This window comes from Panulirus ornatus, chromosome 5 (assembly GCF_036320965.1).
Source record: "Panulirus ornatus isolate Po-2019 chromosome 5, ASM3632096v1, whole genome shotgun sequence".
Taxonomy (NCBI): Eukaryota; Metazoa; Arthropoda; class Malacostraca; order Decapoda; family Palinuridae; genus Panulirus; species Panulirus ornatus.
In genome coordinates, this window is record NC_092228.1 from 40,475,131 (window position 1) to 40,501,335 (window position 26,205).

At 36.4% G+C, this 26,205-nt stretch overlaps 1 protein-coding gene across 1 annotated transcript; it reads right to left on the minus strand.

Moving 5' to 3' along the window:
- Positions 1–4,282: 4,282 nt before the first annotated feature.
- On the minus strand, positions 4,283–25,641 carry RpL24-like (ribosomal protein L24-like). Its single transcript, XM_071662014.1, has 4 exons — positions 25,396–25,641; positions 7,695–7,881; positions 6,855–7,012; positions 4,283–4,989 (listed from the first exon to the last, which is right to left on the minus strand). The coding sequence occupies exons 1-4, from the start codon at positions 25,474–25,476 to the stop codon at positions 4,753–4,755; spliced, it is 663 nt and encodes a 220-aa protein (XP_071518115.1). The 5' UTR covers positions 25,477–25,641; the 3' UTR covers positions 4,283–4,752.
- Between the last annotated feature and the right edge of the window lie 564 nt (positions 25,642–26,205).

Sequence of the window (26,205 nt, forward strand, 5' to 3'; positions counted from 1 at the left end):
AGGGGCGAAAGTTCTGGGAGCGTTGAAAAATGTGTGGAAGTCGAAAGCATTATCTCGGAAAGCAAAATTGGGTATGTTTGAAGAGTGTGGAGAAGGGTGGACGTGCTGTAAATGAGATGTTTGAGGACAATGTGTGGTGGTTTGATCAAGTAAGTAACGTAAGGGTAACAGAGATGTGTGGAAATAAAAAGAGCGTGGTTGAGAGAGCAAAAGAGGGTGTTTTGAAATGGTTTGGTCACATGGAGAGAATGATTGAGGAAAGATTGACTAAGAAGATATATGTGTCAGAGGTGGAGGGAACGATGTATGCAAACAATTTATACGTATATTTTTATACGTACCAATTGTTTATACACTATAAACATTTTCTACATATAAACAAAATTTATACAAAGTTATGGATATAAATTGTTTATACATATATATATCTATATGCATAAACAATTTATACATAAACTGTTTATAGGTATACTGCTTATGCGTATAAACAATGTATAAATATATATATATGAACTTATAAGCTGTTAAAACAAAAACTTTATAAAGTTTAGACATATAAACAATTTACATGTAGTTTATATGTATAAACCTTTTGTATGTATAAATTGTTTGTATGTATAAACTATAAGTGAAAATTTTATATACGTATAAATTTTGTCTATAAACTACGTATAAATCGTTTGTACATATAAGAATATGTGTAAACTATACACAATTTGTATAAATTTTTGTATAAAATGTATACATAAATTATGTAAAATTTGCATATAAATTTACAAACAACGTATGAAGCTTATGTATAAATTTTTTTACGTTAAAATTTTTTTATAAATTGTTTATATGTATAAATTGGTTACACGTATAAACAATTTATACATATAACTTTATACATATAAACAAGTTATATAAATTGCTTATGTATAAACTTTAAAGTTCATATGTATAAATTTATACGTATAATCTTTATATGTATAGTGTATACATAAATTTATACATACAAATTATTTATGCTTATGAATTGTTTTATATGTATAAAGTTTATATGTATAAATTGTTTAAATGTATAAACTTTATAGATATATTGTTCATATGTATAAACTTTATAAATATAAACAAAATTAATACATATATTTATAGATTATACATGTAAATTTATACCTATAAAGTTTTTATATGTAACGTTTATACATAAATTTTATGCATATAAATTGTTTATATGTATAAACAAAATTTACGTAGTTTATATGCAAACTTTATACGTATAAACTTTATATGGATAGTTTATACATATAAAGTTTATATGCAGTTTAAACTTTACATGGATAGTTTATACGTATAAACAGTTTATACGCATAAGCAATCCATATAAACAGTTTATACGCATAAGCAATCCATATAAATTTTATACGTATAAACTATCCATGTAAAGTTTAAACTGCATATAAACTTTATATGTATAAACTATCCATATAAAGTTTCTACGTATAAACTATCCATATAAATTTTATAAGTATAAACAATTATACGTATACTTTATAGGGATAGTTTATATGTATATAGTTTATACGTATAAATTATCCATATAAAGTTTATATGTATAAACAATCCATGTAAAATTTTACGTATAAACTATCCATGTAAAGTTTATTGGTATAAACCGTTTATATGTATAAACTATATGAATAGTTTATACATATAACAGTTTATACCTGTAAACTATACGTAAAAACTACGGACAGTTTATACGTATAAGCTCCGTATAAAGTTTACATGGATAGTTTATACGTATAAACTTTTTACATGGATAGTTTATACGTATAAATTTTACATAGATTGTTTATACGTATAAACTTTATACAGATAGTTTATGTATAAAGTTTATACGTATAAACTATCCATGTAAACTTTATACATATAAACAGTTTATACATATAAACACGGATAGTTTATATGTATAAACAGTTTATACGTATAAACTTTCCATGTAAAGTTTATACGTATAAACAGTTTACGTATAAATATACGGATAGTTTATACGTATAAACAGTTTATACAAACTATATGGATAGATTATACGTATGAACTATCTGTATAGTTTATACGTATAAACTGTTTATACGTATAAACTATATGGATAGTTTATACGTATATAAACTTTATATGTATCAACTGTCCGGTATAGTTTATACGTATAAACTATCCATATAGTTTATACGTATAAACAGTTTATACGTATAAACTATAGGGATAGTTTATATGTATAAACAGTTTATACGTATAAACTATCCATATTAAGTTTATACATATAAAGTTTATACGTATAAACTATCCATATAAAGTTTATATATGTATACTTTATATGGATGCACAGTTTATACGTATAAACTATCCATATAGTTTATACGTATAAACAGTTTATACGTATAAACCATCCATGTAAAGTTTATACGTATAAACTATCCATGTAAAGTTTATACGTACAAACTATCCATGTAAAGTTTATACATATAAACAGTTTATACGTATAAACTATCCATGTAAACTTTATACGTATAAACAGTTTATACGTATAAACTTTATACGGAGTTTATACGTATAAACTTTATACGGAGTTTATACGTATAAACAGTTTATATGTATAAACTGTCCGCATAGTTTATAGGTATAAACTGTTTATATGTATAAACTATGCATATAAAGTTTATACGTATAAACGGTTTATACCTATAAACTTTATATGGATAGTTTATACGTAAAATTTTACATGGATTGTTTATACGTATAAACTGTTTATACATATAAACTTTATATGGATAGTTTATACGTATAAACTTTATACATATAAACTATCCATATAAAGTATACGTATAATTGTTATACTTATAAACTTTATATAGATAGTTTATACGTATTAACTTTATATGGATAGTTTATACGTATAAATTATCCGTATAAAGTTTACATGGATAGTTTATACGTATAAACTTTACATGGATAGTTTATACGTATAAACTTTATATGGATAGTTTATACATATAAACTATCCGTATAGTTTATACGTGTACACAGTTTATAAGTATAAAGTTTATACGTATAAACTATCCATTTAAAGTTTATATGTATAAACTTTATACATATAAAGTTTATATGTATAAACAGTTTATATGTATAAACTCTACATAAAGTTTATATGCATAAACTATCCATTTAAATTTTATACATGTAAACTATCCATATAAAGTTTATGCATATAAACTTTATACGGATATTTATATGTATAAACAGTTTTCGGTATAAAGTTTATATGTATACAGTTTATACACAAACTTTATACGGAATGATAGTTTACACGTATAAACTATACGGATAGTTTATATGTATAAACTATCCGTATAAAGTTTATGCGGATAAAGTTATACATATAAACTTTATACGTATAAAGTAAGTTTATACATATAACCTTTATACGTATAGAGTTTATATGCATAAACAGTTTATGTGTATAAACTGTATACATATAAACTTTATACGTATAAACTTTGCGTATAAATTTTGTGTATACGTATAAACAGTTATGTATAAATTGTTCATACAAATTGTTTGCTTATATGTATAACCAGTTTATATGTATAAACAAATACATATAAATTATTTGTTTATATGTATAAATTTATACATATAAAAATTTACACAAACTTTATGTATAAACAATTTATATGTATAAATTTATACATATCAACGGTTTATACGTATGAACAATTTATACGAATAGTTTACATGTATAACAAACATGTAAACTATTTATAAATTAATGTATAAACAATTTATATATATATATATATATATATACATATATATATATTATGTGAGCATGTATATTTTGAAATGTACACGAGTGTGTGGGAGTTTCTGTGTATACCTGCGTATGTGGGTGGGTTGGGCCTTTATTTTGGCTGTTTCCTTGTGCTACCTTGCTAATGTGGTAGACGGCGATTAAGTATAATAAGTATTATTATTATACTTTGTCAGTCTCACGCTTCAGCAAGGTAGCGCAAGGAAACAAATGAAAGAATGGCCAAACTCACCCACATACACGTGTATATACATACACGTCCACACGCACATATACATACCTATACATCTCAACGTATACATATGTATACACAGACAGACAATATTACATAAGCAAAAGTAATATGCATACTTTAAATATTTCAGTTCATATTGGAGGCCTCTGTGAAGAGAGCAATGAGGAAAGCTCGTCCTTATGACCAACAAGGAGTGTATATAAACTTTTATTCTTAATTTCTAAAATAAAGTCTCTTCTGTAACCTTGTGGTTTTCTATCACCTGATTATGGTCATATAGATATTCTTTTTCCATGGAAAGTGTACACTGAATTTGCTCATACTAAACTAAATCATTTAAATGCATAAATAGCTTTTGGTAACAGTGATAAGGACTGAGTCTGATCAATGAGTATATGGCAATATAGTATTTGAAAAATCTCAACTGTAGTAATTACAAACAATAAGCTCAAGGTATTTCTTTCTCTTGATATTCGAGCATCAAAAGTTATTAGAGATTCAAAGTATTAACTCTGTTGATATGTATTACTAATTGGTTAAAGATAAGATTTATATGACAGAAATTAAAGAATTTAAACAAACTCAACCACTTTAACACAAAAATTTTGAAGACTTCCTTGCTGTCAAATATTTCCAATATTTTATGTGACTATATTTTCATTGCTTATTCATCACTTCCACCGTCAGTATCATCCTCTTGTATTTTGCTATCATCTCCCTCCTCTTGTATATCACCGTCACTACCATCTCCCTCTTCTTCAATTTTGTCTTCATCTTCTGACATCCGTTCCTCTTCCACAATCTTTTCTTTCACTTCTTTTTCCTTTTCTTCAGAAGGTCCTGCTTCCATCCGCTCTGCCACTTCTTCATCCATCTTGATTTCTTCTACCACTTTCTTTCGCTGAAGAATTAATTGGTAATATACATAAATACACATGTAAAAAAGTATTCCCCACGTGTTGTGCAAGGGGACTAAAGGGGGCAGGAGTGGGTGGGTGGAAACCCTCCCATTTCTTGTGTTTCAATTTCTAAAAGAAGAAACAGAAGTCAAACAGGGAGTGCTCACCCTGGGATGTCTGAAAGTAACCAAGATGAGAAGAAAGGATAGACAGGTAGTGTGTTTGAGGAAAAAACCTGGATGTTCTGGCTTTGAGTGAAATGAAACTCAAAGAGTAAAGGGGAAGGAGGAAGTGGATGGTGGGAGATGGGTGATTATTGGTGCTTATGCATCTGGTCATCAGAAGAAAGTCCACGAGATGCAAGTGTACTGGGAGCAGCTAAGTGACATCAGTGTGTCAGCAGTACTGGGGTCCCAGATAAGACTGGTTATTGATAATGGTTGATTTGAATGCAATGGTGAACAATGTGGCAGTTGAGGGTATAATTGGTGTACATGTGGTATCCAGGGTTGTGAATGAAAATGGTGAGGAGCTTGTGGATTTGTGTGCTGAAAAAAGATTTGCGATTGGGAACAACTGGCTTAAAAAGAAAGATATACTCATACGTATGTGAGTAGGAGAGATGGTCAGCAAGCATTACTACATTTCATATTAATTGATAGGAGTGTAATAGAGACTTCTGGATGTAAATGTGCAGAAAGGGGCATCTGATGAGCTGTGTAATCACTATCTTGCAGAAGCAAAGGTGAAGATTTGAAGAGGTTTTCAAAACATAAGAGAATGTTGTGGAGAAGATTGTGGTGTCAGTGAGTTTGGAAAGGACAATTGTGTGAAGAAATACCAGGTGAGATTGTATGTAGAATGGTAAAATGCGAGAGCTGAATGATTGTGTCAGCATTTTTGATGTAAGAGATAAAGTACTAATGATAAATTCAAATGTGAGAGGGTAATATGATGTATCTAGTTTATATCAGGTCTCTCACAGACTATCACACAACAACGTTATTTCTACCTAACAGCAAACGTATCAACAGACATGATAACATGCAAAATGAAGCCTTAAGAATCATACCTGGTTGCCCAAAAAAACCACTAAAGTTAAATATCGAATGTGTGGAAAGACCTTGGCATTCTCAGCATTGATGACAGACTACTTGAAATCAATATGATAGAAGAGAAACTTCTGCATGGTGATCCAGATTGTGTTGTCTTTAAAGAAATGTCAAATCACATATGCTGTAAAAACATGGGAATCTACATGGATCCAAATAACACCCAACCACATGACATGTTTGGAGTACTAAATTTACATATAATTTGGAAAGCAACATTTCCTGCCTTCCTGGCAAAATATTATCTATCTTTCCATCTCTGATGTCTATTCCCTTTGGGAACTTCCTCAAGAGGGTGGCTATGGCAAAAGTCTCCATAACTGGTGAACTCCAGTGACGCTTCTTAGCTTGTAGTGCCTGAACAGGCCACTGGCAGAAGTTAACTAACACTGTTTTCAGATGCTCTAACCCAATGTTCCCACAAACTACTTCCACCTAATGTTCCACGCTACTACTACCTACTTCCCCTTGACCTTCTGCCATTTTCTCTTGTACATCTTCCAATCACTCACACTGTATGTAATGCCCATACACCTCTTTTACTAGCATCTGGAAGTAAATTTGAAAAAAAAAATGAAGCACTGAAGCTCACAAGATACAATTATAAAGTATCAATGTATACTTATTAAGGTAACTATTCTAAAGCAATGCAGCACACTAACAATAAAGCAATGCATCATCATCTTTAAGTGTCATCAAAATGGTTGCGATTCCTTTGTGGTGTGCATAACCATGATACACATGGCAAAACTTACCCTGAGACCAGCAGCAGGAGACTGAATTACGCTCAAACTCTTCCTGACCTCCACAAAGTCTGCAACACGCTCACTCTCTATACCCTTCAGTAAACGATCCATTACAAACTTGGACTCTCTCCTAGTTCTGATTTCAGACACCTGCTTCACTGCTTCCACTGTTGGCAATAACACATGATTAAACATTGATACATTTCAAAATTTATGATTTTCATATCCCTACAAGATATTTTGAAAAATGAAGCTAGTCAATGATTAAGAATGGCAGAGACTTGTACAATTACATATGACAGACTGAAATTCTCTTAACATCAAGGCCCTCTGACTAACTTTATATGGTACTTAATTCAATATACAGGGCCAAAATATAGAAAGCTATACTATTGGGTATATAACGTCAGGGCAATGCACATTTATCTTTATACACATTTGCCATTTTCCGTGTGAATGAGGTAGTGTCTTTATACGTGTCTTTTACCACATTCACAACAATGTTGTCACCATGCTTCTTGTCATATCTTTAAGTCTATGTAAAAGATAATATAGTACTTGAAAATTGTTTATATTTATCACTGAACATTTAAATCAATGGGGTGCATCAAGTACAAGTAAGCAGGTTGATTGGCAGCCACTGGCCAAGCAGGTATATAAATGGTAATATTCACCTGGGGATCATGATAATAAAAGCTGTACACTGATTTCAAAACATGATAATGAAGAATGCTTAGAAGCTAAGGTCATAAATGTGTAGAAGCCTTCCACTCTATAAAATCTGGCAATTACACTAATGTATGCATACATACACACAAAATCCTTACTAAATTTTCCACTATTACCCACCTGTACGCTGCCATAGCTCTCGGTTGTATTTCACAGGCACGTTTCTCCTCTTCTCAAACTCAAAGGAAGGGTCAACAGTCAACTCTTTGCCAGCTGCCTTCCTAAATGATTTCGTCCAGCGTAATGTACGCGGGTTACGCTTTCTCTTGAAAAGCTTATGACATTTTGACCGGCAAAATCTGAATATCTGGAAGGGGAAAGAATCCTTAATTATGTCCCATACAAACAAACTTTATCACAATATTAGTAGCATGATACATAATCTAAATCTCATTTCTGACATGTTCATGGAACACAATTAACATCAACCATTAAAATCAATACATTCATCTAAACACCAATTATGTATTACATTCAAGTGGTTCGAGAAATACTGTTTGTGCTGCCACTTCCCCAACTCCAAAATTTACTACAGTATCGTTCAATAAAATCACTGAAAAATTACGGCATTAAATGAGATAAATTCTAATACCTTTCAACAATTTCAACAGAAACCATGATGTTAAATTAAAGTTTCTTGTCATGGGGTAAAAGTTTTGTACAGGAAAAGGCTTAAAAGTTATTACGGGACAGATTACTGAGTTGAATGAGCTAAAGTTTAATACCCTTTAACTCCTACTAGTATGTCAAAGGTTCTTGTCATGGTTTGAAAGTTTTGTAAAAGGAGAAAGCTTGGCAGTTATCAAGGGACAGTACATACACGTCAGAGGACATGAGAAAGTAGAGTTCCAAAGTTTAGTATTACTGGGAAAGGAAATGATACCACAATGCCCCACCTTCCAAATACCAACAACTATACTGTCTGTATTCCTGCAATGAATAGTGGCTTGATAAGTTCCGCATGCCATAATCAATGACACTGGCAGAAACCAAGGTAACAACCACAAGACAAAGCTAAAAAACAAACAAGAACAAACAGAAACCATGTTCTGAGACATGATCAGAAGAGTTAACAGCCTAATTTCTATGAACTCAAAAATATCGAAGCAAGCAAGCAAAGAAGTCAGCCAAAAAGTAAGAGGACAACCACAGCATAATTACCTGGAGTTGGACTTGTCATCACAGATATAATAAAATCTAATTAAAATCATACAACACCAAAAATCAACAAAATTTACCTTCTAAGCATATTCAAGTCTATGGGAATCTTTCAATAAATCATACAATGAAACATGACAAAAAAGTAATGAAGGGGAATTAATTAAACAAAGATTGTAAATATAACAAAGATTCAAATGCAACAGCCTTTATAAAATCAAGTAATGAAGTGTTTATCTTTCAAACCCTTCCAAAAAGAGGATTATACTGCAGTTGGATTTAAAACATCAATACCTGCAATAATACTGTAAGCAGAAATCAAAGACCTATCTAAAATTTGAAAATACACACATCAGGTGTGCATTTTCTACAAATACACAAAAAAAAATTCAACTCTTTAGCAAGTCAATAAAAACATGCATATCCCTCAGTTTCATGTTTATCCCCAAAATAAACAACATATTCTCAAATGATTCTGGTAATATTTCACAATACCTGAGCATGTTTATTTTCTAGAATTTTATCATCAAACTTTTTGAATCGGTGTGTTCTGAGATGCTAAAAATCTGAAAAACACAAACCAAATACTGGAATTCATGATCCATGACAAAATACACAATAGAAGTTTCAAGAAAATACTCTAATCAACATATAACATCCCTATCCTGGTCAGAAAAGCCTCATGAACCCTTGAATATCAAGATGCAAAGTAGTCAACGACAACTGCAGGTTAAATAAATGGCAATTCTTAACTACCTTTAATCCTGTTTAAGTAAAAGAAAGCAAGCAAGCAAGTATAAGAATTAATAAGCAATTTCTGGTTCTTGATGGAGCATTGTACTTCACTCTATGATATCAAATAAGCTAATGCTAATAAACACTCATAAACCTTAGGAAAAATATGGGTTAACATAAATATAATTGGGTCACTTGTCAAAAATCAACAGGAAAAAAAGTTGGGTTAATTAACATACAATATAATTGGATTGCTTGTCAAAAATCAACAGAACCTAAGAAAACTTTACCTAATCCGAGTAGCCACAGTTTATCTTGATTTCAACATTAACGGAAAGGCTTGTTATTGTTATGGTCTCCAACTGTATCATGAGGAACAAAAGCAATGCCAAACAACAGCTTGCACATGGCAACCGTATAATTAATATATTTTTCAGAGAAAAATAGGTTCTGTTGATATTTTCCCAATATTCATAACCCTCGCCACTGCTGCTTTTATTTAACACTGATCAATAAAATAAAATGCTCCAAATCATTCTCCAGAATTAACTACATTTCTCTTAACACTACAAACTGAAACAATATCAGAAATGCATCTAAGATATCAAAAGTATGTGTATGCCATTTATGGCGAGTGTGTCCGTTCCTAAGCCTTATTTCTCATGACTGTAACCACTGTTGGTATACACACAATATTGACAAACGATCTGTTTCATATAACATGGCTAAGGAAGTTATAAGGTAAAATTTTCCTGATGTTTCACTTTTATGTAATCTCATTCCACTGAATATGATACCAGATTTTGAGTGTGAATTTGAACATTACTTTTTACTCATGATCACATAAGACAACAGCAAAGTATGATATATCTGGAAAAGTAGCTTAATTTAAGCAACAATAGGTAAAGTGTTAAGCTCACGCAGTACCTGAAACATTATTAGAAATATATATTTACTCATTCTATTACACTTAACCGCTGTTTCCCGTGTCAGCGGGGTAGCGCAAGGGAACTGACAAAGAATGGCTCAACCACTCATATACATATATATATACTTTACTTATTTATCTATTTTGCTTTGTCGCTGTCTCCCGCATTACGAGGTAACGCAAGGAAACAGACGAAAGAATGGCCCAACCCATCCACATACACATGTATATACATACACGTACACACACATTACTTATATACATGTGTATGTGGGTGGGTTGGGCCATTCTTTCATCTGTTTCCTTGTGCTACCTGGCTAATGCGGGAGACAGCAGCAAAGCAATATATACATATATATATATATATATATATATATATATATATATATATATATATATATATATATATATATTCTTTCTCCCCTATTCCCTGCGTGTCGTAGAAGGCGACCAAAAGGGAAGGGAGTGGGGGGCTGGAAATCCTCCCCTCTCAGTTTCTTTTTAATTTTCCAAAAGAAGGAACAGAGAAGGGGGCCAGGTGAGGATATTCCCTCAAAGGCCCAGTCCTCTGTTCTTAACGCTACCTCGCTATCACAGGAAATGGCAAATAGTATGAAAAAATATATATATATATATATATATATATATATATATATATATATATATATATATATATATATATATATGACTCACGGTGCCTGAGGATTGGCCGAATGCGTGCATAGTGCCATTGTACAAAGGCAAAGGGGATAAGAGTGAGTGCTCAAATTACAGAGGTATAAGTTTGTTGAGTATTCCTGGTAAATTATATGGGAAGGTATTGATTGAGAGGGTGAAGGCATGTACAGAGCATCAGATTGGGGAAGAGCAGTGTGGTTTCAGAAGTGGTAGAGGATGTGTGGATCAGGTGTTTGCTTTGAAGAATGTATGTGAGAAATACTTAGAAAAGCAAATGGATTTGTATGTAGCATTTATGGATCTGGAGAAGGCATATGATAAGAGTTGATAGAGATGCTCTGTGGAAGGTATTAAGAATATATGGTGTGGGAGGTGAGTTGTTAGAAGCAGTGAAAAATTTTTATCGAGGATGTAAGGCATGTGTACGTGTAGGAAGAGAGGAAAGTGATTGGTTCTCAGTGAATGTAGGTTTGCGGCAGGGGTGTGTGATGTCTCCATGGTTGTTTAATTTGTTTATGGATGGGGTTGTTAGGGAGGTAAATGCAAGAGTTTTGGAGAGGGGCAAGTATGAAGTCTGTTGGGGATGAGAGAGCTTGGGAAGTGAGTCAGTTGTTGTTCGCTGATGATACAGTGCTGGTGGCTGATTCATGTGAGAAACTGCAGAAGCTGGTGACTGAGTTTGGTAAAGTGTGTGAAAGAAGAAAGTTAAGAGTAAATGTGAATAAGAGCAAGGTTATTAGGTACAGTAGGGTTGAGGGTCAAGTCAATTGGGAGGTGAGTTTGAATGGAGAAAAACTGGAGGAAGTGAAGTGTTTTAGATATCTGGGAGTGGATCTGGCAGCGGATGGAACCATGGAAGCGGAAGTGGATCATAGGGTGGGGGAGGGGGCAAAAATTCTGGGAGCCTTGAAAAATGTGTGGAAGTCGAGAACATTATCTCGGAAAGCAAAAATGGGTATGTTTGAAGGAATAGTGGTTCCAACAATGTTGTATGGTTGCGAGGCGTGGGCTATGGATAGAGTTGTGCGCAGGAGGATGGATGTGCTGGAAATGAGATGTTTGAGGACAATGTGTGGTGTGAGGTGGTTTGATCGAGTAAGTAACGTAAGGGTAAGAGAGATGTGTGGAAATAAAAAGAGCGTGGTTGAGAGAGCAGAAGAGGGTGTTTTGAAATGGTTCGGGCACATGGAGAGAATGAGTGAGGAAAGATTGACCAAGAGGATATATGTGTCGGAGGTGGAGGGAACGAGGAGAAGAGGGAGACCAAATTGGAGGTGGAAAGATGGAGTGAAAAAGATTTTGTGTGATCGGGGCCTGAACATGCAGGAGGGTGAAAGGAGGGCAAGGAATAGAGTGAATTGGAGCGATGTGGTATACCGGGGTTGACGTGCTGTCAGTGGATTGAATCGGGGCATGTGAAGCGTCTGGGGTGCCTAAATGTGTGTGGATGTAACCAAGATGTGAAAAAAGGAGAGATAGGTAGTATGTTTGAGGAAAGGAACCTGGATGTTTTGGCTCTGAGTGAAACGAAGCTCAAGGGTAAAGGGGAAGAGTGGTTTGGAAATGTCTGGGGAGTGAAGTCAGGGGTTAGTGAGAGGACAAGAGCAAGGGAAGGAGTAGCAATACTCCTGAAACAGGAGTTGTGGGAGTATGTGATAGAATGTAAGAAAGTAAATTCTCGATTAATATATATATATATATATATATATATATATATATATATATATATATATATATATATATATGTAGGTTTGCGGCAGGGGTGTGTGATGTCTCCATGGTTGTTTAATTTGTTTATGGATGGGGTTATTAGGGAGGTGAATGCAAGAGTTTTGGAAAGCGGGGCAAGTATGAAGTCTGTTGGGGATGAGAGAGCTTGGGAAGTGAGTCAGTTGTTGTTCGCTGATGATACAGCGCTGGTGGCTGATTCATGTGAGAAACTGCAGAAGCTGGTGACTGGGTTTGGTAAAGTATGTGAAAGAAGAAAGTTAAGAGTAAATGTGAATAAGAGCAAGGTTATTAGGTACAGTAGGGTTGAGGGTCAAGTCAATTGGGAGGTAAGTTTGAATGGAGAAAAACTGGAGGAAGTAGTGTTTTAGATATCTGGGAGTGGATCTGGCAGTGGATGGAACCATGGAAGCGGAAGTGGATCATAGGGTGGGGGAGGGGGCGAAAATTCTGGGAGCCTTGAAGAATGTGTGGGGTGGCGATGGGAATGAATAAGTACAGACAGTATGAATTATGGACATGTGTATGTGTATATATGTCTGTGTGCATATATATATTTTGCTTTGTTGCTGTCTCCCGCATTTGCGAGGTAGCGCAAGGAAACAGACGAAAGAAATGGCCCAACCCACCCCCATACACATGTATAAACATACACATCCACACACGCAAATATACATACCTATACATCTCAATGTACACATATATATACACACACAGACACATACATATATACCCATGCACACAATTCACACTGTCTGCCTTTATTCATTCCCATCGCCACCTCGCCACACATGGAATACCATCCCCCTCCCCCCTCATGTGTGCGAGGTAGCGCTAGGAAAAGACAACGAAGGCCCCATTCGTTCACACTCAGTCTCTAGCTGTCATGCAATAATGCCCGAAACCACAGCTCCCTTTCCACATCCAGGCCCCACACAACTTTCCATGGTTTACCCCAGACGCTTCACATGCCCTGATTCAATCCACTGACAGCACGTCAACCCCGGTATACCACATCGATCCAATTCACTCTATTCCTTGCCTGCCTTTCACCCTCCTACATGTTCAGGCCCTGATCACTCAAAATCTTTATCACTCCATCTTTCCACCTCCAATTTGGTCTCTCACTTCTCGTTCCCTCCACCTCCGACACATATATCCTCTTGGTCAGTCTTTCCTCACTCATTCTCTCCATGTGTCCAAGCCATTTCAAAACACCCTCTTCTGCTCTCGCAACCACCCTTTTTTGATTTCCACACATCTCTCTTACCCTTACATTACTTACTCGATCAAACCACCTCACACCACACACTGTCCTCAAACATCTCATTTCCAGCACATCCACCCTCCTGCGCACAACTCTATCCATAGCCCATGCCTCGCAACCATACAACATTGTTGGAACCACTATTCCTTCAAACATACCCATTTTTGCTTTCCGAGATAATGTTCTCGACTTCCAAACATTCTTCAAGGCTCCTAGGATTTTCGCCCGCTCCCCCACCCTATGATTCACTTCTGCTTCCATGGTTCCATCCACTGCCAGATCCACTCCCAGATATCTAAAACACTTTACTTCCTCCAGTTTTTCTCCATTCAAACTTACCTCCCAATTGACTTGACCCTCAACCCTACTGTACCTAATAACCTTGCTCTTATTCACATTTACTCTTAACTTTCTTCTTTCACACACTTTACCAAACTCAGTCACCAGCTTCTGCAGTTTCTCACATGAATCAGCCACCAGCGCTGTATCATCAGCGAACAACAACTGACTCACTTCCTAAGCTCTCTCATCCACAACAGACTGCATACCTGTCCCTCTTTCCAAAACTCTTGCATTCACCTCCCTAACAACCCCATCCATAAACAAATTAAACAACCATGGAGACATCACACACCCCTGCCGCAAACCTACATTCACTGAGAACCAATCACTTTCCTCTCTTCCTACATGTACACATGCCTTCCATCCTCGATAAAAACTTTTCACTGCTTCTAACAACTTGCCTCCCACACCATATATTCTTAATACCTTCCACAGAGCATCTCTATCAACTCCATCATATGCCTTCTCCAGATCCATAAATGCTACATACAAATCCATTTGCTTTTCTAAGTATTTCTCACATACATTCTTCAAAGCAAACACCTGATCCACACATCCTCTACCACTTCTGAAACCACACTCCTCTTCCCCAATCTGATGCTCTGTACATGCCTTCACCCTCTCAATCAATACCCTCCCATATAATTTACCAGAAATACTCAACAAACTTATACCTCTGTAATTTGAGCACTCACTCTTATCCCCTTTGCCTTTGTACAATGGCACTATGCACGCATTCCGCCAATCCTCAGGCACCTCACTATGAGTCATACATACATTAAATAACCTTACCAACCAGTCAATAATACAGTCACCCCCTTTTTTAATAAATTCCACTGCAATACCATCCAAACCTGCTGCCTTGCCGGCTTTCATCTTCCGCAAAGCTTTTACTACCTCTTCTCTGTTTACCAAATCATTTTCCCTAACCCTCTCACTTTGCACACCACCTCAACCAAAACACCCTATATCTGCCACTCTATCATCAAACACATTCAACAAACCTTCAAAATACTCACTCCATCTCCTTCTCACATCACCACTACTTGTTATCACCTCCCCATTAGCGCCCTTCACTGAAGTTCCCATTTGCTCCCTTGTCTTATGCACTTTACTTACCTCCTTCCAGAACATCTTTTTATTCTCCCTAAAATTTAATGATACTCTCTCACCCCAACTCTCATTTGCCCTCTTTTTCACCTCTTGCACCTTTCTCTTGACCTCCTGTCTCTTTCTCTAATACATTTCCCACTCAATTGCATTTTTTCCCTGCAAAAATCGTCCAAATGCCTCTCTCTTCTCTTTCACTAATAATCTTACTTCTTCATCCCACCACTCACTACCCTTTCTAATCAACCCACCTCCCGTGCTTCTCATGCCACAAGCATCTTTTGCGCACTCCATCACTGATTCCCTAAATACATCCCATTCCTCCCCCACTCCCCTTACTTCCATTGTTCTCACCTTTTTCCATTCTGTACTCAGTCTCTCCTGGTACTTCCTCACACAAGTCTCCTTCCCAAGCTCACTTACTCTCACCACCCTCCTCACCACAACATTCACTCTTCTTTTCTGAAAAGCCATACAAATCTTCACCTTAGCCTCCACAAGATAATGATCAGACATCCCTCCAGTTGCACCTCTCAGCACATTAACATCCAAAAGTCTCTCTTTCGCGCATATGTATATCTTTTCATTCTTTCAAACTATTCGCCATTTCCCGCATTAGCGAGGTAGCGGTAAGAACAGAGGACTGGGCCTTTGAGGGAATACCCTCACGTGGCCCAATTCTCTGTTCCCTCTTTTGGAAAATTAAAAAAAAACGAGAGGGGAGGATTTCCAGCCCCCCGCTCCCTCCCCTTTTAGTCGCCTTCTACGACACGCAGGGAATACGTGGGAAGTATTCTTTCTCCCCTATCCCCAGGGATATATATATATATATACATATATATACATACATATACACACATATACATACATATACATATATATTGGAAAGGATCACAATTTTGCGCGTGATCAAGACATTCCCATGAGTCCACGGGGAAGATGTGTTTCATTTTCCCCGTGGACTCACAAGAATATATACATATATACACACATACATATATATATATATATATATATATATATATATATATATATATATATATATATATACATATATATATATATATATATATATATATATATATATATATATATATATATATATATATATATATATACACATATATATACATACACATACATTACATATATATACATATGTATATATACACATATACATATATATATACATATATACACACATACATATATATATATACATATACATTATATATATATACACTACACATACGTATATATATATATATATATATATATATATATATATATATATATATATATATATATATATATATATATACACATATACATATACATATACATATACATATACACACACATATATATATATATATATATATATATATATATATATATATATATATATATATATATATATGCAACAGTCACCACATGGAAAGAGAAAACAAAAACGGTGACAACTTTCCTTCAATACATCCTCAGACAGACTCAGTCCGATGACATATTAAACGAAAGCAGTCTTCATTTTCTCTTCCCAGAGGTGACTTTCACATATATCTCTTCAGCGTTGAAGAACGTAAGGAAGTCGAGAACGTTATCTTGGAAAGCAAAAATGGGTATGTTTGAAGGAATAGTGGTTCCAACAATGTTGTATGGTTGCGAGGCGTGGGCTATAGATAGAGTTGTGCGGAGGAGGGTGGATGTGCTGGAAATGAGATGTTTGAGGACAATATGTGGTGTGAGGTGGTTTGATCGAGTAAGTAATAATAGGGTAAGAGAGATGTGTGGTAATAAAAAGAGTGTGGTTGAGAGAGCAGAAGAGGGTGTTTTGAAGTGGTTTGGTCACACGGAGAGAATGTGTGAGGAAAGGTTGACAAAGAGGATATATGTGTCAGAGGTGGAGGGAACGAGAAGTAGGAGACCAAACTGGAGGTGGAAAAATGGAGTGAAAAAGCTTTTGAGTGATCGTGGCCTGAACATGCAGGTGAGTGAAAGGCGTGCAAGGAATAGAGTGAATTGGAACGATGTGGTATACCGGGGTCGACGTGCTGTCAATGGATTGAACCAGGACATGTGAAGATTCTGGGGTAAACCATGGAAATTTTTGTGGGGCCTGGATGTGGAAAGGGAGCTGTGGTTTCGGTGCATTATACATGACAGCTAGAGAGTGAGTGTGAACGAATGAGGCCTTTGTTGTCTTTTCCTAACGCTAACTCGCGCACATGGGGGGTAGGGGGTTGTTATTTCACGTGTGGCGGGGTAGCGAGGTAGCGCCAGGAAACAGACGAAGAATGTCCCATCCACTCATAAACTCATACATATGCATAAACGCCCATACACGCTCGTAACGCAGGACCCACTCTAAAGGAAATATATATATATATATATATATATATATATATATATATATATATATATATATATATATATATATATATGAGAGAGCTTGGGAAGTAAGTTGTTGTTCGCTGATGATACAGCGCTGGTGGCTGATTCATGTGAGAAACTGTAGAAGCTGGTGACTGAGTTTGGTAAAGTGTGTGAAAGAAGAAAGTTAAGAGTAAATGTGAATAAGAGCAAGGTTATTAGGTACAGTAGGGTTGAGGGTCAAGTCAATTGGGAGGTAAGTTGGAATGGAGAAAAACTGGAGGAAGTAAAGTGCTTTAGATATCTGGGAGTGGATCTGGCAGCGGATGGAACCATGGAAGCGGAAGTGGATCATAGGGTGGGGGAGGGGGCGAAAATTCTGGGAGCCTTGAAGAATGTGTGGAAGTCGAGAACATTATCTCAGAAAGCAAAAATGGGTATGTTTGAAGGAATAGTGGTTCCAACAATGTTGTATGGTTGCGAGGCGTGGGCTATGGATAGAGTTGTGCGCAGGAGGATGGATGTGCTGGAAATGAGATGTTTGAGGACAATGTGTGGTGTGAGGTGGTTTGATCGAGTAAGTAACGTAAGGGTAAGAGAGATGTGTGGAAATAAAAAAAAGCGTGGTTGAGAGAGCAGAAGAGGGTGTTTTGAAATGGTTTGGGCACATGGAGAGAATGAGTGAGGAAAGATTGACCAAGAGGATATATGTGTCGGAGGTGGAGGGAACGAGAAGTGGGAGACCAAATTGGAGGTGGAAAGATGGAGTAAAAAAAGATTTTGTGTGATCGGGGCCTGAACATGCAGGAGGGTGAAAGGAGGGCAAGGAATAGAGTGAATTGGATCGATGTGGTATACCGGGGTTGACGTACTGTCAGTGGGTTGAATCAGGGCATGTGAAGCGTCTGGGGTAAACCATGGAAAGCTGTGTAGGTATGTATATTTGCGTGTGTGGACGTATGTATATGCATGTGTATGGGGGTGGGTTGGGCCATTTCTTTTGTCTGTTTCCTTGCGCTACCTCGCAAACGCGGGAGACAGCGACAAAAAAAAAAAAAAAATATATATATATATATATATATACGTTGAGATGTATAGGTATGTACATGTGCGTGAGTGGACGTGTCTGTATATATGTGTATGTGGGTGGGTTGGGTCGTTCTTTCATCTGTTTCCTTGCACAACCTCGCTATCACGGGAGACAAAGTATAATAAATAAATATATAAATAAATAAATACATATACATACACAGACACATTCATGCATAAATATGTTTACATTCATACTTGCTGCCTTCATCCAATTCTCGTCATCTGTGGTAAAATAAAACTCCGAATGTTACCACAATAACAGAATATGCTCTATGAACTGAGCATTCAAATGAGCCGGTAGAATAATTCTTTTTTCATAAATAAATATACAAAGATTCCTGTGAAAAATTACCATATTCTGCTTAATGTTCTGACTAGATTCATTCTTACTCTAAAATAAATCTTTTATACCAATATATCACAAAGAAAACAACTATGTCTTTTAAGAAACAAAGAAAAAAAAAGTAGAAGCAAACATCCAGGAAAAAATGGTATAGGCCTCAACATATCTACCTTACTGTTATGCACCCATTACAAGTTGTTTACTTCTCCCTCGATAAAATAAGGCATATACCACTTGTTTTGTGGTAGTTTACTATACCAGATTCATTTCTTAAATAGACAATAGTCTGTTACTGTTTGAATTCCTTTGCTTATTTCATCATTTAGAGAAACCAACCTGGTAGGAGCAATGACACAAAATAATCTTTGTTTTTGTCCACAAAATATTTCCTGTAGGTGGTGTCAATTCATCAAATCTTGCTCTGTCGGCACATATGCGCACAACTTAAGCAATCTAAACAACACAAAATGTGTTACTGTGGAATATTTTGGGAGTTCTGTCACATCCTATATTTCAATTCTATCATGGGTTTGATTGGTATACTTCCTATATATGTTAAAAATGATAAACCTCGCCTTCTGAAGTTTAAAAAGTGTATTACTTACTATTCCATTACAATACTAATATCATTCTATGTAATATCATTCAGAAGTTACTATACATGTTAAAAATCTTGATAAACCTTGCCTTCTGAATCTTTAAAAGTGTATTACTCACTATTCCATTACAATACTACTATCACTTTATTTGATATCTTTCAGTACAAAAGATAAAACAGATCAATCCTCCAGGGTTGTACTTTAAATCATAATAAATCAAAAAAGCACCTAAAATACAGGCAGCCATTTCCAAAAGGTAGCTTAGATGCTAAGATAAAATGGATTTTTATCTCTTACTTTAGAAAACCCAAACTACCACCTTACCATTTCTAATGGATTATTTGAAATAATGTGGTTCCCCTTAAATTAACCCATTCACTATGGACAAGGTATTGACAACTTTATTCTGTTCACTACAGGTGAGGCATACACATGGCAAATACCTCATGAACTCTTTGGGGGCCTTCACCCCATGGCCCAGGCTGTTGGATTGGGTCTTGGGCGACCAAGCTGTTGGAAGCTGCAGCCTGCAGGCATACACATTCAAAATCCCTGAACTGACCATAAAAAGTGAAGACACTGCATGCTATGCAGGTCCCGAGTCTGTTCACGCTAAAACCAACCTCCTGAACCCTAAACATATCCAACCTTTGTTTAAAGCTATCTACCTAGCTTCCACTACTGTACTTGGCAGTTTGTTCCACGTATGTAATACCTGATTCCCAAACCAATATTTACCCACAGCCATCCTGAATCTGTTTCTAATTCAAATCCATTATTTCTTATCTGGTGGCACCATTCCAAGAACTATATTTATATTACATTCATTAATGCCCTTCACCCATTCAAAAACTTCAATCATATCCCCTCTAGCCCTCCTCCTCTTCAGTGAGTGTAAATTCAATTAAAATTTCTTCAGAAGTGAAGTTTCTAATTACTAAAATAATTTTTGTCGCCTCTGTACTCTCTCTAAACGGCCTATTTCAACTGCATAGTATGGAGCCCAAAACTGTACCACATACTCCAAATGTGGTCTCATCAATGCAAGATAAAGTTGCAATAATACTCTAGGAGTTTCATTCCTAACAGCCCCTATTAACGAACCCTAACATCCTATTAGCCTTATTACACACATTAATACATTGTTGCCGCAGCTTATGATCCTTGCTCACCAGCAACCCTAAATCTCTTGAATCGCATTCTATTTTACCAATAGCAGCATTGTCCAGTTTGTAATGAGTGTTCCTGTCTTTATCCACTCTAAGGGTTCTGCATTTATCTATGTTGAATTCCAAGTTTCCATGTACCCGCCCATTCTGATAATCTATTAAAAGTCCCTCTGCAAATTCAATGAATTCTCATCCGAGTCAATTACAACCCCTATCTTTGTATCATCGGCAAATGTGAAAGATTCAACTAACAATGTTTATACAGCATCCCAAACGATGATACCAGACAACACAACATCCCAAATTTTTGTCATGAACTAATTAGTCTACGTGACATTAGGAAAGCCCGTGTGATACCTGCCTCCACAGGCAATATAATTTCTGAAAGAAAAAAAATCACATATTTGTAATGCAGACTCCAAAATTAATTTCATTTGAGACAGAAATAAAAAAATTAATTATAGATGACATCCCACAGAAATTAATAAATTAATTATAGATGACACCCAACAGAAATCATCTGATTATATATATATATATATGTATTAACTTTCTAAAATGGGAAACAGAAGAAGGAGTCACGCGGGGAGTGATCATCCTCCTCGAAGGCTCAGAGTGGGGTGCCTAAATGTGTGTGGATGTAACCAAGATGTGAAAAAAGGAGAGATAGGTAGTATGTTTGAGGAAAGGAACCTGGATGTTTTGGCTCTGAGTGAAACGAAGCTCAAGGGTAAAGGGGAAGAGTGGTTTGGAAATGTCTGGGGAGTGAAGTCAGGGGTTAGTGAGAGGACAAGAGCAAGGGAAGGAGTAGCAATACTCCTGAAACAGGAGTTGTGGGAGTATGTGATAGAATGTAAGAAAGTAAATTCTCGATTAATATGGGTAAAATTGAAAGTTGATGGAGAGAGGTGGGTGATTATTGGTGCATATGCACCTGGGCATGAGAAGAAAGATCATGAGAGGCAAGTGTTTTGGGAGCAGCTAAATGAGTGTGTTAGCGGTTTTGATGCACGAGACCGGGTTATAGTGATGGGTGATTTGAATGCAAAGGTGAGTAATGTGGCAGTTGAGGGAATAATTGGTATGCATGGGGTGTTTAGTGTTGTAAATGGAAATGGTGAAGAGCTTGTAGATTTATGTGCTGAAAAAGGACTGATGATTGGGAATACCTGGTTTAAAAAGCGAGATATACATAAGTATACTTATGTAAGTAGGAGAGATGGCCAGAGAGCGTTATTGGATTACGTGTTAATTGACAGGCGTGCGAAAGAGAGACTTTTGGATGTTAATGTGCTGAGAGGTGCAACTGGAGGGATGTCTGATCATTATCTTGTGGAGGCTAAGGTGAAGATTAGTATGGGTTTTCAGAAAAGAGGAGTGAATGTTGGGGTGAAGAAGGTGGTGAGAGTAAGTGAGCTTGGGAAGGAGACCTGTGTGGGGAAGTACCAGGAGAGACTGTGTACAGAATGGAAAAAGGTGAGAACAATGGAAGTAAGGGGAGTGGGGGAGGAATGGGATGTATTTAGGGAATCAGTGATGGATTGCGCAAAAGATGCTTGTGGCATGAGAAGAGTGGGAGGTGGGCTGTTTAGAAAGGGTAGTGAGTGGTGGGATGAAGAAGTAAGAGTATTAGTGAAAGAGAAGAGAGAGGCATTTGGACGATTTTTGCAGGGAAAAAATGCAATTGAGTGGGAGAAGTATAAAAGAAAGAGACAGGAGGTCAAGAGAAAGGTGCAAGAGGTGAAAAAAAGGGCAAATGAGAGTTGGGGTGAGAGACTATCAGTAAATTTTAGGGAGAATAAAAAGATGTTCTGGAGGGAGGTAAATAGGGTGCGTAAGACAAGGGAGCAAATGGGAACTTCAGTGAAGGGCGTAAATGGGGAGGTGATAACAAGTAGCGGTGATGTGAGAAGGAGATGGAATGAGTATTTTGAAGGTTTGTTGAATGTGTCTGATGACAGAGTGGCAGATATAGGGTGTTTTGGTCGAGGTGGTGTGCAAAGTGAGAGGGTTAGGGAAAATGATTTGGTAAACAGAGAAGAGGTAGTAAAAGCTTTGCGGAAGATGAAAGCCGGCAAGGCAGCAGGTTTGGATGGTATTGCAGTGGAATTTATTAAGAAAGGGGGTGACTGTATTGTTGACTGGTTGGTAAGGTTATTTAATGTATGTATGACTCATGGTGAGGTGCCTGAGGATTGGCGGAATGCGTGCATAGTGCCATTGTACAAAGGCAAAGGGGATAAGAGTGAGTGCTCAAATTACAGAGGTATAAGTTTGTTGAGTATTCCTGGTAAATTATATGGGAGGGTATTGATTGAGAGGGTGAAGGCATGTACAGAGCATCAGATTGGGGAAGAGCAGTGCGGTTTCAGAAGTGGTAGAGGATGTGTGGATCAGGTGTTTGCTTTGAAGAATGTATGTGAGAAATACTTAGAAAAGCAAATGGATTTGTTTGTAGCATTTATGGATCTGGAGAAGGCATATGATAGAGTTGATAGAGATGCTCTGTGGAAGGTATTAAGAATATATGGTGTGGGAGGCAAGTTGTTAGAAGCAGTGAAAAGTTTTTATCGAGGATGTAAGGCATGTGTACGTGTAGGAAGAGAGGAAAGTGATTGGTTCTCAGTGAATGTAGGTTTGCGGCAGGGGTGTGTGATGTCTCCATGGTTGTTTAATTTGTTTATGGATGGGGTTGTAAGGGAGGTAAATGCAAGAGTCCTGGAAAGAGGGGCAAGTATGAAGTCTGTTGGGGATGAGAGAGCTTGGGAAGTGAGTCAGTTGTTGTTCGCTGATGATACAGCGCTGGTGGCTGATTCATGTGAGAAACTGCAGAAGCTGGTGACTGAGTTTGGTAAAGTGTGTGGAAGAAGAAAGTTGAGAGTAAATGTGAATAAGAGCAAGGTTATTAGGTACAGTAGGGGTGAGGGTCAAGTCAATTGGGAGGTGAATTTGAATGGAGAAAAACTGGAGGAAGTGAAGTGTTTTAGATATCTGGGAGTGGATCTGTCAGCGGATGGAACCATGGAAGCGGAAGTGGATCATAGGGTGGGGGAGGGGGCGAAAATTTTGGGAGCCTTGAAAAATGTGTGGAAGTCGAGAACATTATCTCGGAAAGCAAAAATGGGTATGTTTGAGGGAATAGTGGTTCCAACAATGTTGTATGGTTGCGAGGCGTGGGCTATGGATAGAGATGTGCGCAGGAGGATGGATGTGCTGGAAATGAGATGTTTGAGGACAATGTGTGGTGTGAGGTGGTTTGATCGAGTAAGTAACGTAAGGGTAAGAGAGATGTGTGGAAATAAAAAGAGCGTGGCTGAGAGAGCAGAAGAGGGTGTTTTGAAATGGTTTGGGCACATGGAGAGAATGAGTGAGGAGAGATTGACCAAGAGGATATATGTGTCGGAGGTGGAGGGAACGAGGAGAAGAGGGAGACCAAATTGGAGGTGGAAAGATGGAGTGAAAAAGATTTTGTGTGATCGGGGCCTGAACATGCTGGAGGGTGAAAGGAGGGCAAGAAATAGAGTGAATTGGAGTCATGTGGTATACAGGGGTTGACGTGCTGTCAGTGGATTGAAGCAAGGCATGTGAAGCGTCTGGGGTAAACCATGGAAGGCTGTGTAGGTATGTATATTTGCGTGTGTGGACGTGTGTATGTACATGTGTATGGGGGGGGGGGTTGGGCCATTTCTTTCGTCTGTTTCCTTTGCGCTACCTCGCAGACGCGGGAGACAGCGACAAAGTATAAAAAAAAAAAAAAAAAAAAAATATATATATATATATATATATATTTATATATATATATTATATATATATATATATATATATATATATATATATATATATATATATATATATATATATATATATATAAAACACATCTAAAATATATCTAAAAAAAACATGCAGCAAATATCTCCGTCCGTAGACCCGCAGGTAGTCCTGAGGTGGGGGTTACATCCTACGTCCGGCAGCGGAACACCACCATAGGGGCTCAGCACATGCACCGTCGACACAAGTGTAACTTTATATCTTTTACTTACACAATTGCTTTAAATATTATTCTTTACTCATATAAATATGTTTTACTTCATAACAAAAATAAAATCATGGAAATTTCTGTAAAAACAAGTCTACATCTGCTTGCAAATGGCGTCGTGGGTATTCCGACCATAACAGTAAATGGGTACCTAAATTTTTTACTAAGTACCTTAAAAGCACATATGGTACCATGGTACCACTTACCATAATGTCACTGTGATACAATTAACCTTCAGGTGTCAGTAACAACGAGATAACACTTACTTTTGAGTCATTTCTCACGAAGACGATCCCGTGGCCCGGGTAAATCTTACTGGAGCAGACATAACACTTCTCGATCCGCATTTTTCCGGTTTATGTCACTCTTCTCATGCCTTAGTAATCTATTTCACTTTTGAGGTTTGTTAGAAGTTTCTTTACCAACGATAACTGCACATATTTATGAACTTTAAAGTCTCCAAGTCTTCCTTTTGCCGCCGCATGGAGAGACAACAGGTCGTTTACACTCCGACTACGTCACATTATAGAAAACGTTCACCAAAGAAAACGAGTGCAGGAGGGACTAATACATTATTTACGTGTAACTCTTACTAACAATTTCATAAACAAAAATTAATATCACTGTTAAATCATAAACTCATAAACAAAATGCAATTCTAAACTTCGCTTTTACCTTTAATTGTTGCATAATGGCCATCTCGTTGTCGATGGCCATTTTCCCAATAAATCCAGCAGCGAATAATACCGACATATAAGTAAGTACCCAGCCGTATACCAACACCAATGATATCCATGCAGTATATATATATATATATATATATATATATATATATATATATATATATATATATATATATATATATATATATCAAAAGGAAAAGCAAGGACATGAATTTCACCAGTTATGTAGACCCTTCAGTCATGGCCAAACCCTTGAAAAGGTTTCATCAGGAATAGGGACATCAGAAATTCGTATACAGAATAATCAAACCAATACATTTCTCTGAGAGTCTTATCGTTACTCCAGACCTTTCTAAAGCTCTTGCAGATCAAGGATGCACTAGTTACTGCACC

Coding starts and splice junctions, on each gene's coding strand:
- RpL24-like (XM_071662014.1), bottom strand. CDS start 25,476: ATGCGGATCGAGAAGTGTTATGTCTGCTCCAGTAAGATTTACCCGGGC. Junction 7,882..25,395: donor TCGTGAGAAATGACTCAAAA/GTAAGTGTTATC, acceptor TTCCCCTTCCAG/ATATTCAGATTTTGCCGGTC. Junction 4,990..6,854: donor CTCCTGCTGCTGGTCTCAGG/GTAAGTTTTGCC, acceptor TTAATTCTTCAG/CGAAAGAAAGTGGTAGAAGA.